Below are 16,482 nucleotides of genomic sequence, written 5' to 3'. Positions count from 1 at the left end.
CTGGAGAGTCTTCTAGCTGGAAGACATTCCAGACGACTTATAGTTAAGTCGTCTGGAGAGTCTTCTGGCTGGAAGACCTTCCAGACGACTTATAGCTAAGTCGCCTGGAGAGTCTTCTAGCTGGAAGACCTTCCAGACGACTTATAATTAAGTCCTTCCAGACGACTTCAAATATATATTAAACCTTCAAATATTCACAAGATTTAAATACATACAATCAAGTTCATACACACAATCACCTTCAAATATTCACAAGACTTAAATACATACAATCAAGTTCATATATTCACAATCACCCTAGTCTAAACCCTAATCCGTAACTCAAACTTGAGGTGCATACGTCTCCAGGTAATCATCATTGTCCGTGTTGTCAAAGTAATGCGCGTTTGGAATCTCTCTAAATACATCCACCGCCATCGTCTCCCTCATATTCTTACTGTTGCTTTGGGCAAAGTCTTTTGGAGAAAATGGCAACCCCAAAGAATGAACCTCAATGAACTTTAGAGCATACACGCCACAATCATCAGATTTTGACTTTGGTAAGACCGGTCTTTCATATGTGTATGGCTCCAGGAGCATTGTTTCACGTTCTTCGATGGAGGAGCACTCATATAGCAAGTAGGGGACCATGTGGCAAAAAGGCTCCATGATCACATCGAGGTCTGCTGGGGCTATACAGGAATGATCGCTGTCAAAAACCACTATGCGCCTCTCAGGAATCGATATCCAGATAGAAATCCAATAAAAGTCCTTGTAATTCACTGGCGCATAGATATCATCAATATCCTTCCCCCAAACCTTCATAGATCTGCAAAATGATGGTGTTTTTCCACTATAATAATTCCAGGCACCACCAGGGAGTCTTCTTCCTAGACCTCTGAAGTCGGGTTCATCAGCCTTAAAATCGCCGTAGTTTTTACTCCAATGTCGAGAAAAGAGATGATCAAGGAAGCAAATTCTCTCGCTCCTGAACATTTCCGGATTAGCATGGTACCTCTTCCTCAGCACATTAATCCAAGCATCCATATGCTGCATGTCAAACGACTTAACTATTAGAAATTCTTCTGCGTAGAAGACTTAGCAGACGACTTAATAGTTAAGTCGTCTGGAAAGTCTTCTACGTCCAGACGACTTAGCAGACGACTTAACTATTTGTAGAAAAAAACTTACTGAGTCGTCCAGCCAGTCTTTGGAAGTCCGGAGTGTTTTATACCACCGAGAAAGACTTCTCGGCGGGCGTTTCTCCATAGGCTTCTTAACTTCACTGCAAAACAAAAAGTGGAAAACCAATCAGAGCTGAAGACTTAAAGCAAGCTATTATGGGAGAGTAATTCACTTACGGACAAGTTTTGCAGTGATCAATGAGCAACTTCTGTGCCGCCTTGTCGAGTGGGTGAAAAAGTGTAAAGGCAGACTTGTTTGAGTTTGGAATGATCGTTTTGGCCGTGCTGTTCCTCTTATAAGGAGACGACTGTGTGGGAGCAAGTTTCCTTGTTCGCTCACTCCTTCCACGCTGAACTGCCAAAGCAGCATTCCGCTGAAGTTCCAAATGAGCAGCATCCCTCTTTGACTCATATCTAGCTCTCTCCTTTACTTTATCTGAAAGAGTAGAATTTTCTTTCTCCAATAGAAGAACGCTCGGTTCTTCGACTTCTTTGGCAACCACTAGACTCGGCACTTTCGAGGAACTAGCACCCTCATTACCAACCTCACTGGCATCCTCCTTAGGATCGTCCTTAGCAACCTCACTAGCATCCTCCTTAGGATCCTCCTTTTGATCCTCCTTAGGATCCTCCTTTTGATCCTCCTTTCTCTTCTTAGGATCCTCTTTTGGATCCTCCTTCCTCTCCATTCTCTTCTTAGGATCCTCCTTTGGATCCTCCTTCCTCTCCATTCTCTTCTTAGGATCCTCCTTTGGATCCTCATTTCTCTCCTTTCTCTTCTTTCCGGATTTCTCTTTCGCCCCATTAACACTTTCTCTTTCACTCTGCATAGATCATTTTCAAAGATCAATTATAAATCTTCTGCGAAGTCGTCTAGCTGGAAGACGTCCAAGACGACTGAATTATAAGTCGTCTGGAAGGTCTTCCAGCTAGAAGACTGAACAGACGACTTATTCTGGAAGGTCTTCCAGCTAGAAGACATTCCAGACGACTTAACTATAAGTCGTCTGTTCAGTCTTCTGATAGGTTTTGGGAAAGGATTTAGTACTAACCTCTGGTTCTTGCGTCTGTTTAGGCGGAGCAGGTGTGATACCAAGCTTCTTTTCCACAACACCAATCCTATCCGACAGATGCTTGATCTCCGCAAGGCACGTCCCAAACCCTTGCCTCAAGGCATCAGCTAGGTCCTTGAAGTTTCTGTCCAATTCCTCTTTGGTCATCCCAATCACCTCTGTACGAACATCGGAACGACCCTCTTCACGTTCACGAGCCTCTTCACGACCCTCTTCACGTTCACAAGCCTCTTCACGTTCACGAGCCTCTTCACTAGCCTCTTCACTAGCCTCTTAACGTTCACGAGCCTCTTCACGTTCAAGAGCCTCTTCACTAGCCTCTGCAGTTGCCTCTAAACGGGCTTTCTTCTGAGGTCTTGGAGTTGGACGTTCTTCAGCTTTCTTCCGACGTCTTGGACGTTCTTCAGCTTTCTTCCGAGGTCTTGGAGTTGGACTCGCATCACAAGTACCGGTGACTTCCCAGCAATCCATGGTCCACTTCCACGGTCTCTTATACATGACTAATTATGTTCTCCGCGTCCGGGTCCTCAACATCAGAGTCCCATTGTGGAAACAGTTCACCGATCTCCTCCTTCTCAACAAAGTTTTCCACTCTAGTCTGCAGTAAATAAAAGATATGAACTTAGATAAAGTCGTCTGGAAAGAAAAGACTTCACAGAAGACTTATATTTAAGTCGTCTGGAAAGTCTTCTAGCTGGAAGACTTTGCGGACGACTTAAATATGAGTCGTCCGCAAAGTCTTCCAGCTAGAAGACTTTCCAGACGACTTAATTATAAGTCTTCTGCAGATAGCCTGTTGGATACAAGTTTAAATACCTGACTGCAGATAGCCTGTTGAAACCATCTGCGTCCTTTGCCACCCGAGTAAGCCAGTAACGGTACAGCCGGTTCGCCTCCTACGGGATTACCATAACCAACACCAAGTTCCGGCAGAGCTGTGTACACCCATGACTGGAAAGCTTGTACAAATCCATCAATCGTGTAACAACCCGTGATATTTTTGGCCTTCAGAGACTCAATTAGCACCTTGAAAGCGACTCTCTCCCATGGATAATTCTCAAACCGTTCTAAATCCATCACTAGCCTTGCCAGACTAGCCCGTGTAGAGGTTGTGACCTTTTTCCCTTCAATGTATCCAGCGAAGATGGCAAGGTACGCGAGCCGCTTGCGATCATCCCGAGACCACTCTTTGCATCTCTTGAGTGCTGCTATTATCTGGTCAGTAGATGGCCCAGCATTGATATTAACTCCCAACTTCGCCTAGAAAGCAGACATCTGCGGCGTAACAGGACAGTACGGACTCTCAAGGTCCTCGATGTACTCACAGTTTAGACCAGTGAGCTTTTCAAACTCTATCAGTGAAAACCTCAGCGGTTCTGGACTAACGAGACACCACATCTCATACTTCTTCTTTATGTCGAGCTGGAAACCGAGCATGAAGTGAACCAGCCTTGAAGCCCAACAAAATCCCAGCTCTTGGAACTTGATGAAAACTCCCAACTTCGACTCCTTCAGCGCTTGATATTCTCGATGATCAAGAGCCTCCTCTAAAGCATGATGCAACGTCGTACAATCCGTGTGATACGAAATGCTCTTAATTGGGTTGGGGTCTTTCCCTAATGTATATTTCTTCCGGGGAAGTTTTGGAATATCCATGTTTTTGTCTGCAAAACAATCAAAGACAGAAACAATCAAAGACAGAAACAATCAAAGACAAAAACAATCAAAGACAACAACCATCTCAAACAGACAACCATCCAGTATTGAAGTTCAAGTTATAAGTTTGGAAGACTTTCCATACAAGTCGTCTGGCTTATATTTAAGTCTTCCGCAAAGTCTTCCAAGACATCCAATAGAACAGTTCAAAGCCCACCTGGAAATTCAGAGAAGATATAGTCGCCTTCGACACAGCGGTTATAGATCTGCCAAAATAGACGACAAATTAAGAAGCGCGGTCAGAACGACTATAGATAGAGACAACGTTTTATGTTCTCAATAACTTACCGGCGGCGGAGTTACCGGCGGCGGAGTTCAACGAGACGCCTCTGGGAGTCTCGGCGCTAGGGTTTACAGAGAACCGGCAAAGAGAACGAGACACGAAACGGCGCTAGGTTTACAGAGAAACGGTGTTAGGGTTTAGGGAGAAACGGCGTTAGGGTTTCCTCTCAAATCTGAAATAGAGGAAGCGGCGTTAGGGTTTCCTCTCAAATCTGAAATAGAGGAAGCGGCGGTGAGAACGGTGCTTAGAACGTCGGTGATAACGGCGGAGATATAATCGGCGGTGAGAATGATGGATTAGAGAGAATCGACGGAAATCGTCTTTTAAATCGCCTTTAGGGTTTTGAGAGAAACGCTGTTAGGGTTTTTTTCTGAATTTCGCGAAACAGTGAATAAAAAAACCATCTTATGTATGTCCGGTAAATATCCGGTTAGGGGTCCGGTTTGCAAGACTTACTGGTAAGTCGTTTGTGGAATACTATACATCAGACGACTTACTAGTAAGTCGTCTACCGTAAATATATTCACCAGACGACTTACTAGTAAGTCGTCCAGACCCTAAATTTAACTCCTAAACTAAATTGGCTAAAATTAACTAACTAAACACGTTATAAAATCAAATTAAACTTGCTTTGTGATTACTATACACAAAAATAAACACATTTGAGTAAATTTCATATTTTTCAAAAATACTTTTATGCTTTCCAAAATCTAACCCTAAGAACACATACAATACTACAACATATGTTGGCAAAACCTAAACCAAAGAATATCATGACTCACTACTTTCACTCATCTATGTCGAAAACAATTCACTTTTGTTATATCTTAATTTATATCACTTAAAACATATGTTAGTTATATGATTTTTATTTTTCACTTATCAAAATATTTTTTACAAATTTTTCAAATTATTGTTTTTAAAAACAATACCAGACGACTTACAAGTTACAGTCGTCCAGACGACTAACTTATAAGTCGTCTGGACGGAAGACTTACGGGGGTTAGAAACGTTAAAAGCATTTTGTTTTTTTTTGTTTCTACACAAGGGGCATGTTGTAATTTCAATATTCCCTAAAGTCACTTTTGCATTTGATTCATGTTTGGGTTTACTTTTACATTTGAAATATGTTTGGGTTTACTTTTACATTTGAAATCAAGTTGTGAGTCATATTTGGCAATTTTTCCAACTATTTACCCAAAAAGAAAAAGAAAGAAAAATAGAAAAAAAAAGGACAGAAGAAACGTCTGGCCACGGGGAGTGGGAATTCGTGTCCTCGTCTCTACTTTCGTCTTCTGGCGGGAAACCCTAGAGGAGAAGTCGAAACACTTCTTGTGGTGGTGGTGGTGGTGGTGATAGCAGCAGAGAGAGAAGAGAGCTACGAAACGAAGAATAAGTAGGATGCACTGGATTGCCACCAGAAACGCCGTCGTTTCACTCCCTAGATGGCGTTCCTTCGCCTTCCTCTGCCGCTCGCCATTTCGCACGCACTCTTCCCTCAAACCCTCGCCTCTTCTGCTGTAATCTCCTCTCCTCTTCTCTATAAGCTTCATTTTGAGAAAGTTCAGATTTTGTATATTGAATTTCACGTTTTTTTCAAGTATTGGAGATAAGTTTCACAACTTGGTCTGCTTTTAATTTGCATATGAGCTCACTATATCTTTGTGAAAATGTGTTGATGATGTGTTTGTGGATAAAGTAATACAAGGTACCCTGAGAGGACATACTGCTTAGGAGATGGAAAGGCTGTGAAAGGAATCACTACGGCTTCTTCTAAGAAAGTTAAGACCAAGTCTACTGATGTTCTCACTGACAAAGATCTCTCTCATTTGCTCTGGTGGAAGGAGGTAACCATACCTCTTTTCTATCTTGTCCTGAGTCTCTTGTTATATTTAAGAAAGAGTTGTTGACATTCTCTTCCTCGGTCTTTGACTGATGCAACCACCACTCACGTCTTACTGATTGTTTTTTATATATATATCTTCTCTGTACACTTTTCAGAGATTGCAGACATGTAAGAAACCATCTACTCTTCAACTTATCGAAAGGCTTATGTACACCAATCTACTTGGTTTGGATCCCAGCCTGAGGAATGGAAGGTCAGCATCTATCTCTAATCCTTTTTTGAGCTTAGTTATGAGTTAGTAACTAGTATATCATCGAGTATGACTTAGGAGACTAACATTCTTTCTTGGATGAGATTTATTGAGAATCAGAAAGATGTTTAAAGTCTCATATTTTAAGTTGTAAGTAACCAAGTTGGTTGTCGGTAACTTTGTTGCCTTTGATTATGCAATCTTTTGTTAATGGTTTTGCTTTCATTTCAGTCTAAAAGACGGGAATCTCAACTGGGAGATGTTGCAGTTTAAGTCAAGGTTTCCACGTGAAGTTTTGCTCTGCAGAGTATGTCGCTTTAACTGTTTTGATATCTTCTTTCCAAGTTTTAAGCAAAATGGACAGTCCCATGAGTTTTGTGATCTCTGTTACTTCAGAACAACAACTAGTAGAAGGCTGCTAATTGGATATCATATTATGACGAATTTTCCTGCAATCTTTACATTCTTTTCAGGTTGGAGATTTCTATGAGGCCATTGGGATAGATGCATGTATACTCGTTGAGTATGCTGGTCTAAATCCGTTTGGTGGTCTTCGTTCAGATAGTGCTCCAAAGGCTGGTTGCCCAGTTGTGGTACAAAATCCTCTTTTTTTTTTTTAATATTAAGCGTAATTGATGTGAATAGCAGTACTGGAATGGGCATTGTGTTTATACATGATAAAATAACTTCACCTCTGGCATTGTTTTAAAAGAAGGTCTCTTTAGTTGTTGTTTGCACAATCTCAATATGCAAAGAAAGATATCACAGTGTATGAATCTTTTCTTTTGTTAAAGGATAGTTGTGAAGCTAGTTAGTTGTTGATGAAGAACTTGGGCAAATTACATAAGCGGTTTTATAGTAGCTATTGCTTACACGAAACTACGTTTTCTGGTGCCTTTTGTTGGATAGTAAACAAAAGTTGGTGTAGATAAATTGGACCACTAATGCATTTTATCATTCTTACTCTTTTTTTCTAATTTGATTTTTCTTGTACCACGAACTCGTCTCCGATATCTAGTTTTATTACTTTGTTCGTTCTGCAGAATCTTCGACAGACTTTGGATGACTTAACACGCAACGGTTATTCAGTGGTGAGTTGAGAGTGAAACATTTCTTACCATTTCTCATCCTAAACGATTCTATATGACTATTGTTCCATGTTTTTCCCTTCACTCTATAGTGTATTGTGGAGGAAGTTCAGGGGCCAACACCAGCTCGTTCTCGTAAAGGTCGATTCATTTCAGGGTAAGATGATTTCACGAGCAGCAAAACACACTAAAATTTTAGTTCCTACGAAATTCAGCGGTCTGACATGTATTTGTAAGTATCTAGGCATGCACATCCAGGAAGTCCTTATGTATATGGGCTTGTTGGTGTGGACCACGATCTTGACTTTCCGGAGCCTATGCCGGTCGTTGGTAAGTATGCCTTGTGGTTATAATAACCTATTGAACATTTCAGGTCTTCATTTTTTGTACATAAGTATTACATGACTTGCTTCATTGTGTAATTACAGGGATATCTCGTTCAGCAAGGGGGTATTGCATGATATCTATCTTCGAAACTATGAAAGCATATTCACTAGATGATGGTCTAACAGAGGAAGCACTAGTCACCAAGCTCCGCACACGTCGCTGTCATCATCTTTTCTTACATGCATCATTGAGGAACAATGCATCAGGTTTTGCATTTTAATAATAGCAACTCTACATGGCACGTACTTTCAGATAAGTTAGATGTTGTTAGTGTAGCATATGGTCTAGCAATCAGTTTAGAGTGTGAGGAGACTAATATAAACATCTATTTACAATTTGTGTCAGATTTATTAACTTTTTAGCTTTATTGTGTGTTTACGATACATTTAATTAATATTTTACTATGCAGGGACATGCCGGTGGGGAGAGTTTGGCGAAGGAGGTCTACTCTGGGGAGAATGCAGTGGCAGGAATTTTGAGTGGTTTGAAGGAGATGCTCTTACCGAGCTCTTATCGAAGGTTATAACTACGGAATCTGAATGCTGTTTAAATATGCAATTTACTTGCGACACTCAAGTTTGGTGAAAAACGTGTGTTTGTTCCCCTCAGGTCAAAGATGTTTATGGTCTTGATGATGAAGTTTCCTTTAGAAATGTCAACGTACCTTCAGAAAACCGGCCACGTCCATTGCATCTTGGAACGGCTACACAAATTGGTTAGTGTTCCCTCGGAATTCTATGAGTTTTGGAATGGTAAAGCATGATAATGTACATTGTGCCACTGCAGGTGCCTTGCCTACTGAAGGAATACCTTGTTTGTTGAAGGTGCTGCTTCCGCCTACGTGCAGTGGCCTGCCTTCTTTGTAAGAAAAATTTATTGAAACGAAAAGGGAAATGTTGGTTTCATTCTCCAAAGCATCATCTATCGTTGCCTTTTTCATTTTCAGGTACGTCCGGGATCTTCTTCTAAACCCTCCTGCTTATGACATTGCTCTGAAAATCCAAGGTAATTTGACAAATATGAAGAGCTTTCTTAGTTTATTCCCTTTTAGGTTTGTTATGATTATTCTTGACAACCTATTGTTACTTTGCAGAAACTTGCAAGCTCATGAGCAAAATAACATGCTCAATTCCGGAGTTTACCTGTGTTTCATCTGCTAAGGTTTAAGTGACTTGCTCAAGAGCCTTCTTCTAAAGGTAGTTTTTGTGCAGCTTATGGATGCTAATATCTATATGCATCTATGTGCAGCTTGTGAAGCTTCTTGAACAACGGGAAGCCAACTACATTGAGTTCTGCCGGATAAAACATGTGCTTGATGAAGTATTACATATGCATAGACATCCTGAACTTGTGGAAATACTGAAGTTGTTGATGGAGCCTACTTGGGTAGCTACTGGTTTGAAGATTGACTTCGAAACTTTTGTAAGTTTATGCATTTAGTTTTACCAACCTCTTGTTTCTTCAGCTGATGAATAAGAGTATAAGTTGAATGTTTGTGGTTTCTTGCCAGGTCAACGAATGTCATTGGGCTTCTGACTCAATTGGTGAAATGATCTCTCTAGATGACGATGAAAGTGATCAGAACGTAAGTAAATGTGCTAATATCCCGAACGAGTTCTTTTATGATATGGAGTCTTCATGGCGTGGTCGCGTTAAGGGAATCCATATAGAAGAAGAAATCACACAAGTGGCAAAATCGGCTGAGGCTTTATCTTTAGCGGTAAGTACTCAATAAATTAAACTTTTTTTCTTTCAGTCTTATGATCTTATCGGATTCTCAAGATACAATACATTGGTGTAGGTAACTGAAGATTTTCACCCTATTATATCAAGAATCAAGGCCATGGCTGCATCACTTGGTGGTTCAAAGGGTGAAATTGCTTATGCAAAAGAACATGAGTCTGTTTGGTTCAAAGGGAAACGGTTTACCCCATCTGTGTGGGGTGGTACTGCTGGGGAAGAACAAATTAAACAGCTGAAACCTGCTTTTGACTCGAAAGGGAAAAAGGTTGGAGAAGAATGGTTTACGACCCAAAAGGTGGAAGATGCTTTGGTCAGGTTGTCTCTCCGTCTATAAGAAACTTTGGTTCAATAATATTGTCTACGTATTGATAATCATACCATTCATTGGTTGCAGATATCATGAAGCCACCGAGAACGCAAATGCCCGGGTCCTGGAACTGTTGAGGGAGTTATCTGCTAAACTGCAAACAAAAATAAACGTTCTCGTCTTTGCATCTATGCTTCTCGTCATTGCAAAAGCGTTATTTTCTCATGCTTGGTATGTTATGTGTTTTAATCTATTCCCATTAAAAAGATTCATCTATGTGGTCTTAATGTAAGTACCTGCACAACTGCTGCAGTGAAGGGAGAAGACGAAAATGGGTTTTCCCAACTCTTGTTGGATTCATTACAGATGAGGTAACTCTTCTTGCTGATCGTTGATTATTCTGTCTCAGTACTAAGGTCTTTTTCGTGTGCCGTCTTGTTCTTATATCTCAAGTTTGGGTATTGTAGGCCGCAAATCCATTAGATGGTGGTGTCACTCAAATGAAGCTGACTGGGCTGTCACCTTATTGGTTTGATGTAGCTTCTGGAACTGCTGTTCACAATACGGTCGACATGCAATCACTGTTTCTTCTAACCGGACCTAACGGTGGTGGTAAATCGAGTTTGCTCAGATCGATATGCGCAGCTGCTTTGCTTGGAATCTGTGGTTTTATGGTTCCAGCTGAATCAGCTTATATCCCTCACTTTGATTCCATCATGCTTCATATGAAATCTTATGACAGTCCTGTAGATGGGAAGAGTTCGTTTCAGGTAATTACCAAACTGAATCTGTTTCTTTCAATTAGAAACGTTTTTGATATTCTCTTGCATGTTAACATCAGGTAGAAATGTCGGAGATAAGATCTATTGTAAGCCAGGCTACTTCAAGAAGCCTAGTGCTCATAGATGAGATATGCAGAGGGACAGAGACGGCTAAAGGCACTTGTATTGCGGGTAGCGTGATCGAGAGTCTTGACGCAAGTGGTTGCTTGGGTATTGTATCTACACATCTCCATGGAATTTTTGATTTGCCTCTTACGGCTAAAAACGTCACCTATAAAGCAATGGGAGCACAGAATGTGGAAGGGCAGACAAAGCCAACTTGGAAATTGACAGACGGGGTTTGCAGAGAGAGTCTTGCGTTTGAAACAGCTAAGAGAGAAGGTGTCCCGGAGACAGTTATCCAAAGAGCCGAAGCTCTTTACCTCTCGGTTTATGCAAAAGAGGCGTCTTCTGGAGTTGTTAGACGAAACAACACCGAGACTTCATCGGACAATAGCCTTAAAATCAGCAAACCAGTCAGGTCTGAGAGAAGCTTAGAGAAGGACTTAGCAAAAGCTATCCTTAAAATCTGTGGGAAAAAGATGGTTGACCCTGTAGGTTTAGAATGTCTTTCAATAGGTGCTCGAGAGCTTCCACCTCCATCTACAGTTGGTTCATCATGTGTTTATGTGATGAAGAGACCCGATAAGAGGTTGTACATTGGACAGGTATACTTGCCGTATCACACTATTAACTAATCTTAGCTTAGAACAGGTGAAAAGTTTTTTTTGATTTTGAGGATTTGTGTTATGTTATGAAACTGCAGACGGATGATCTTGAAGGAAGAATACGTGCGCATAGGGCAAAGGAAGGACTGCAAGGGTCAAGTTTTCTATACCTTGTGGTGCAAGGTAAGAGTATAGCTTGTCAGCTAGAGACCCTTTTGATTAACCAGCTCCATGAGCAAGGCTACTCTCTAGCTAACTTAGCCGATGGAAAGCACCGCAATTTCGGGACGTCCTCAAGCTTGCCTACGTCAGATGTAGTCAGTATCTCATAGTTTCAACATTAGCTTTGGCTTTGACTGTAACTGATCACCTCGCACTCTTATCTTGGGGTTTGCAGTTGCACAATTTAGTTTAGCTTAGAACAAGTAGATTTTTATTTTACTCGCCAGGCACTTATGCAGTGAGGAAAGAAAAGAGTGCATGCCGTTTTTCTTTTAAAGATTTTTTGAGATATTCCGAACGGCAGGCGTTTCTGTACTTGCGAGCGGATGCAGCAATTACCAATTTTGGGTCTTCTGTGTAATTGCCATTTATCAGATAATGTAATATTCTAAAGAAAATCATTCGTAAATCATAGTTTCCTGCATTTTCTTTTGTTTTATTTAAAAAACTAATTTGATGCATTAAATTAAGTGTAATACAAATGGTTTTGACACTAGAGTTTAACAAGTTTGATGGGAAACCATACAAACCATATTCGTAAACCATATTCGTAATGCATTTTCTTTTGATATGTAGTAAACTTCTTCGTTCCATAAAGGAATGGTGCAACTAAAACCATTAGCTATCATTATCAATAGTTTCTCAACGTTAGTCTATCACAAACTATACCTATACTATTAAAAGAAAACCCGCTCGACCGATCGGGTATTTATTTTATATTTTTATCTTTTTGTTTATATTAAATTATGTATTTGTAATATCTAAATATAAATTTAGATTGAAAATTAATCTTTATAGTTATAATAAAAATTAAAATTAAAAGTTTAAAAAGATATTCTGATATAAATTTTAAATTTTCTAACTAAAATAATATAGGGGTGACTCATAATCTTTTCTAATTCCAAAATCTTAGCATCTCTTAAAAAATAAAAAAATTATAAATACATAAAATATTTAAACATATTTTGAAATATAATTTCTATTAAAATAAAATTTGTCAGAGAAAAATAATTTTTGCACATTTATTTCTATAACTTGATCCGTACCTGTATAAATATTTTTTCCATATAAATATTTCTTTTCACTTTAATTTGTTTCTTTATACTAATGGTATAATATATATATATATATATATATATATGTAAATTAAAATGTATTACATAATTATGGAAATAAGTTATTTATCTTTTTATAGTATTAATGTGCATTAAGTTTAAGATTTATCATGAATTTGTTGTGGAATCAATTTAGGAAATTATGCATTAAATTATGAAAAGACAAAATTCTTAAAATTAAGTTTATTAATTATATCAGTGGCATGATATCTTATTATATAACATTTGGTTTTTCAAAGTTACTAATTAACATAATCGTGACATGTGTCAATAATTTTTTTAAGATTGCGACATGTGTTAATCTATATCATAATTAAAAAAATATGTACTAAGATAATAACAAAAACAAATTTTGTTAATAAGTTATTGTAAGTATTATCTAATAGTAATTTTCTATTTTAAAATACCAAACAAAAGATAATTGCAAAAGATTATTTGATAGTAATTTTTCTTTTAATATTGTGAAATAGGTTAAAATTTATACTCAGATAAAATATATATAGTAAGATAACAAAAAACGAATTTTGATTTAAATTAATTTTTAAACTTATTTAATAGTAAAAAGGAAATTATGAAAATTATTTAATGATATTCTTTAAAAAACATTTCTTTAAAATCCTAAACAAAAGAAATTGAAAAATAATTTGTAAAAAACTATACTAAGCTTGGTTCTTTAAATTTGTTAATTAACATGATTGTGACACATGACATTTATATATTTAAAATTGTGATATGTGTTAAACTATCTCATAATTTTAAAAAATAAACATACTAATATAATAAAAACAATTTTTGTTAAAAAATAATTATATAGTAGTTTTCCATTTTTAAAATCTTAAACAAAATATAATTGCAAAATTCATTTAATAGTAATTTTCTTTCTAATATTATGACATGTGTTAGAATATCTCATGATTAATATATATATATACTAAGAAAATAAAAAAACAATTTTCAAACTATTTATTAGCAGAATTTAATTTTGCAAACTATTTAATATTTATTTTCTATAAAATTTCCTTTTTAAAAATCCTAAAGAAAAAAAGATTTGTAAAATAACTAATGTAATACTAATTTTCCTTCATAATCTTAAATATAAAATTGCCATGTGTCACAATCATATTAATTACTAACTTTGAAGAACCAAGCTTTATATAATAAGATATTTATGCATAATATTTTACATAACAAACATAAGCAAAATATAAGAATTTTTAAGCAAGATATGAGAACGTTACAATAAAAACTTTCTAAATTAATAATGTTGGAACTATAATAATTTATTAATTAATAGAGTAACTAATTTACAAAGTTTCCTTTATTTTTTTTTTCTATTTTAGAATACTTTTTATAAAATAAAAATAATTGATTTTACTGTATTATATTAACGTAATTTAGAGATTCTACATTCATATTTCTTATATCATATCATTTGGTGTATATAAAATATATTTCATAATAATTTAAATGTGTTTTAGATATAATTTTAATAATTATTATCAAAATATTAAGAAAATGTCCAAATAATTTCATTTTGAATATAAACAAGCATAAATTATTAATATATATATATATATATATATATAATTATACAAAATAATATAATATATATATATATATATATATAATTATTAGTTTTATGATTTTAAAAGGAACATATATTTATATAAGTTTTTCTAAAAAAATATTATCTTACTATTTTATCGATGTCTCATATTTTGAACCGGTACAACTGATGACCGAATTTTTTTATTAATTTATAATGTTTATTTATTTTTTTAAATATTAATTATAAAATTGATACTATATTTTTTATATAGAAAATATAAGCAAAATATGAGAATAAAATATGTGATAACAATTGGAAGAATGATCATTTAATTCCTCAATTTGGTTCAGCCTCGACCGCTGATCCAGCCAGCCCACCAAAAATATATGGGAGTCTTCAAACCAGGACCTGTAAAGGCCTATTGCATCATGAGAAGGGGATATATCTGTACCTCCAACGGTGATCCGGTGAACAGTCTCAAGAGCGGCGAATCTATCAATAGTTACTGCACCAGAAGACCCTACAAACGTCGAAGTTCCATCAGTGCTGTAAAGATCAGGCCTCGAGGTCACCTCAATACCATTAAAAAGGCATAGGCCTTCTTAGGTGGTGTTGATTCAAGTGTGAATGTCATGGTCAAATTTCCACCACCAACATTCACAACGAACTCTTTAACTATGGAAAAGCAATTCATAGCCTGCACTGTTTGAGAAGAGCTGAAGTTCTTGAGGACAGTGAAGGAGCCCAAGAAGACATAGAAGAGTGAGCTCCCTGCACAATCCATGCCACTGATGAATACAAAAGATAAGAAAAAATATTTATTCTCAAAAGATAATGCTCCCTGTGCAATCCCTCGTCTATTTTTGTGTCATATAATGCAAATTCCCATTTAATAAACACGTTTGTTTGCGACAATAATTAATGGCAATACAATCTAAGTCATAATATCTAACTTTCAGTGACATGATATTGTAAATAAAATGTAAGTTTTAGAGTTATTTCTTATGTGTACTTCTATTTTAATAAGATAGAAGAATCTAAAAAACATTCTTGTGAAAATTACTGCACCTTTTCATTTAACTAATTATTTGTTTGGTCTATCTCTATATAATCTAGCAACAGTAACATATATATCAAGGTTCTAATGTTTCCTGTTTTCACTCTAAACCATAAAATAGGTTACACAAATTTATATCTGAAGGGCATTAATATATGTTTGACAAAACATAATTAATTTATATCTGAAGGGCATTAATATATGTTTGACGAAACATAATTTAGTACCATACATACTTAGAATTTTTTTATCTGGCCATGATTTAGCTTACGTAAACAATGACAACAAAGAAGATAATGCATATTTTAACTCAGTAATACCATATAATTATATGTCACACATCCAAAGTTTAATAGCATCCTATATATTTAATATTATTGAGTATAGCATCGTTGCATATAGCATTATATATTCAATATTTTTTATATTAGATGAAATTACTATGAATTTTCAGTTAGTGACTTTGGTTGGTTATTAAATTATCAATAATTCTTATATTTCTGAAATATTAAGGAAACATCAATGTGGAAACATTATAATTGGTTAGTTGAAGATTCAGTAATATTTTGTTTATAGTTTCAATATATATATATATATATATCAAAGGGGATATTATGGTTTGAATGTAGGTATATATTTTGTATTAAAAATCGTTTAGATTAGGCGAGATAATAAGATTTTATTGTTAGAGGTAGAAATTTAAGTGTTTACTAGCGGGTCCCGTCCTGTTTGATCCACTGTGTGGCGGATGTGGGTCGACTAATTCAAAAAGTTTAACATGGGAGTGCAGATGGACCGGTTTAAAAGAATGAGGGTCAACTGAATTTAAATCACGGATATCCGCCAACCCGTAAAGTAATTGTTAAAAAAATTTCCCGAAAAAATATAATATTATAAATATTATATATATATATATATATATATAAGTTCATATGAAAAATAGTTAGTATAATATTAAATTAATTATTATATTAACATTTAAATTATCCCTGTAAATCTGAGGGTGTGGGTACACTATTTTTTGGGGGGTTTATGCGAGTCAAAATTTTGAGTGAAAAATAACTCGATCAATGGGTTAACGGCTCAAGTAGAACGCGATGACTAACGAACTCAGCTCCATTTATAAATACAAACAATGTAATTATCATATCTATTCATTTCATTAGATCACAAGTATATTGTTTTCCGATAAAA

The 16,482-nt window shown here is 36.2% G+C and overlaps 2 protein-coding genes across 3 annotated transcripts; one reads left to right on the top strand and one right to left on the bottom strand.

Annotated features, from left to right (window-relative positions):
• Nucleotides 1-321: 321 nt before the first annotated feature.
• LOC108858221 (uncharacterized) lies at nucleotides 322-2,707 on the bottom strand. The gene is made up of 5 exons (XM_056985666.1): nucleotides 2,515-2,707; nucleotides 2,216-2,448; nucleotides 1,341-1,987; nucleotides 1,171-1,264; nucleotides 322-1,029 (listed from the first exon to the last, which is right to left on the bottom strand). The coding sequence occupies exons 1-5, from the start codon at nucleotides 2,705-2,707 to the stop codon at nucleotides 322-324; spliced, it is 1,875 nt and encodes a 624-aa protein (XP_056841646.1).
• A 2,755-nt stretch (nucleotides 2,708-5,462) lies between these two features.
• Nucleotides 5,463-11,991, top strand: LOC108863588 (DNA mismatch repair protein MSH1, mitochondrial). Of its 2 annotated transcripts, XM_018638061.1 has the most exons (22): nucleotides 5,463-5,755; nucleotides 5,935-6,082; nucleotides 6,237-6,334; nucleotides 6,563-6,638; nucleotides 6,805-6,924; nucleotides 7,375-7,422; nucleotides 7,512-7,576; nucleotides 7,664-7,749; nucleotides 7,848-8,012; nucleotides 8,216-8,325; nucleotides 8,416-8,521; nucleotides 8,593-8,668; nucleotides 8,753-8,811; nucleotides 8,900-8,967; nucleotides 9,055-9,228; nucleotides 9,317-9,526; nucleotides 9,608-9,864; nucleotides 9,944-10,087; nucleotides 10,170-10,227; nucleotides 10,324-10,626; nucleotides 10,698-11,345; nucleotides 11,444-11,991. In XM_018638061.1, exons 1-22 carry the CDS (start codon nucleotides 5,637-5,639, stop codon nucleotides 11,675-11,677), a joined length of 3,372 nt encoding a protein of 1,123 aa, XP_018493563.1. In that variant the 5' UTR covers nucleotides 5,463-5,636; the 3' UTR covers nucleotides 11,678-11,991. The 2 variants fall into 2 exon arrangements, with proteins under 2 accessions (XP_018493563.1, XP_018493564.1); XM_018638062.2 differs by lacking the exons at nucleotides 5,463-5,755; nucleotides 5,935-6,082; nucleotides 6,237-6,334 and adding an exon at nucleotides 6,368-6,481.
• The last annotated feature ends 4,491 nt before the right edge of the window (nucleotides 11,992-16,482 follow it).

The sequence above is a fragment of the Raphanus sativus genome, chromosome 5, assembly GCF_000801105.2.
Source record: "Raphanus sativus cultivar WK10039 chromosome 5, ASM80110v3, whole genome shotgun sequence".
NCBI lineage: Eukaryota > Viridiplantae > Streptophyta > Magnoliopsida > Brassicales > Brassicaceae > Raphanus > Raphanus sativus.
Note: the sequence above shows the minus strand (reverse complement) of the source record. Positions and strands in the feature narration are given on the sequence as shown.

Excerpts from the sequence above, each read along its gene's own strand:
- LOC108858221 (XM_056985666.1), bottom strand. The coding sequence starts at position 2,707 with ATGGATTGCTGGGAAGTCACCGGTACTTGTGATGCGAGTCCAACTCCA. Across the intron at positions 1,988-2,215 it reads AACAGACGCAAGAACCAGAG|AGTGAAAGAGAAAGTGTTAA; the intron begins GTTAGTACTAAA and ends TGATCTATGCAG. Across the intron at positions 1,265-1,340 it reads GATCACTGCAAAACTTGTCC|TGAAGTTAAGAAGCCTATGG; the intron begins GTAAGTGAATTA and ends TTTGTTTTGCAG.
- LOC108863588 (XM_018638061.1), top strand. The coding sequence starts at position 5,637 with ATGCACTGGATTGCCACCAGAAACGCCGTCGTTTCACTCCCTAGATGG. Across the intron at positions 6,639-6,804 it reads GTGAAGTTTTGCTCTGCAGA|GTTGGAGATTTCTATGAGGC; the intron begins GTATGTCGCTTT and ends CATTCTTTTCAG. Across the intron at positions 8,013-8,215 it reads ATTGAGGAACAATGCATCAG|GGACATGCCGGTGGGGAGAG; the intron begins GTTTTGCATTTT and ends TTTACTATGCAG.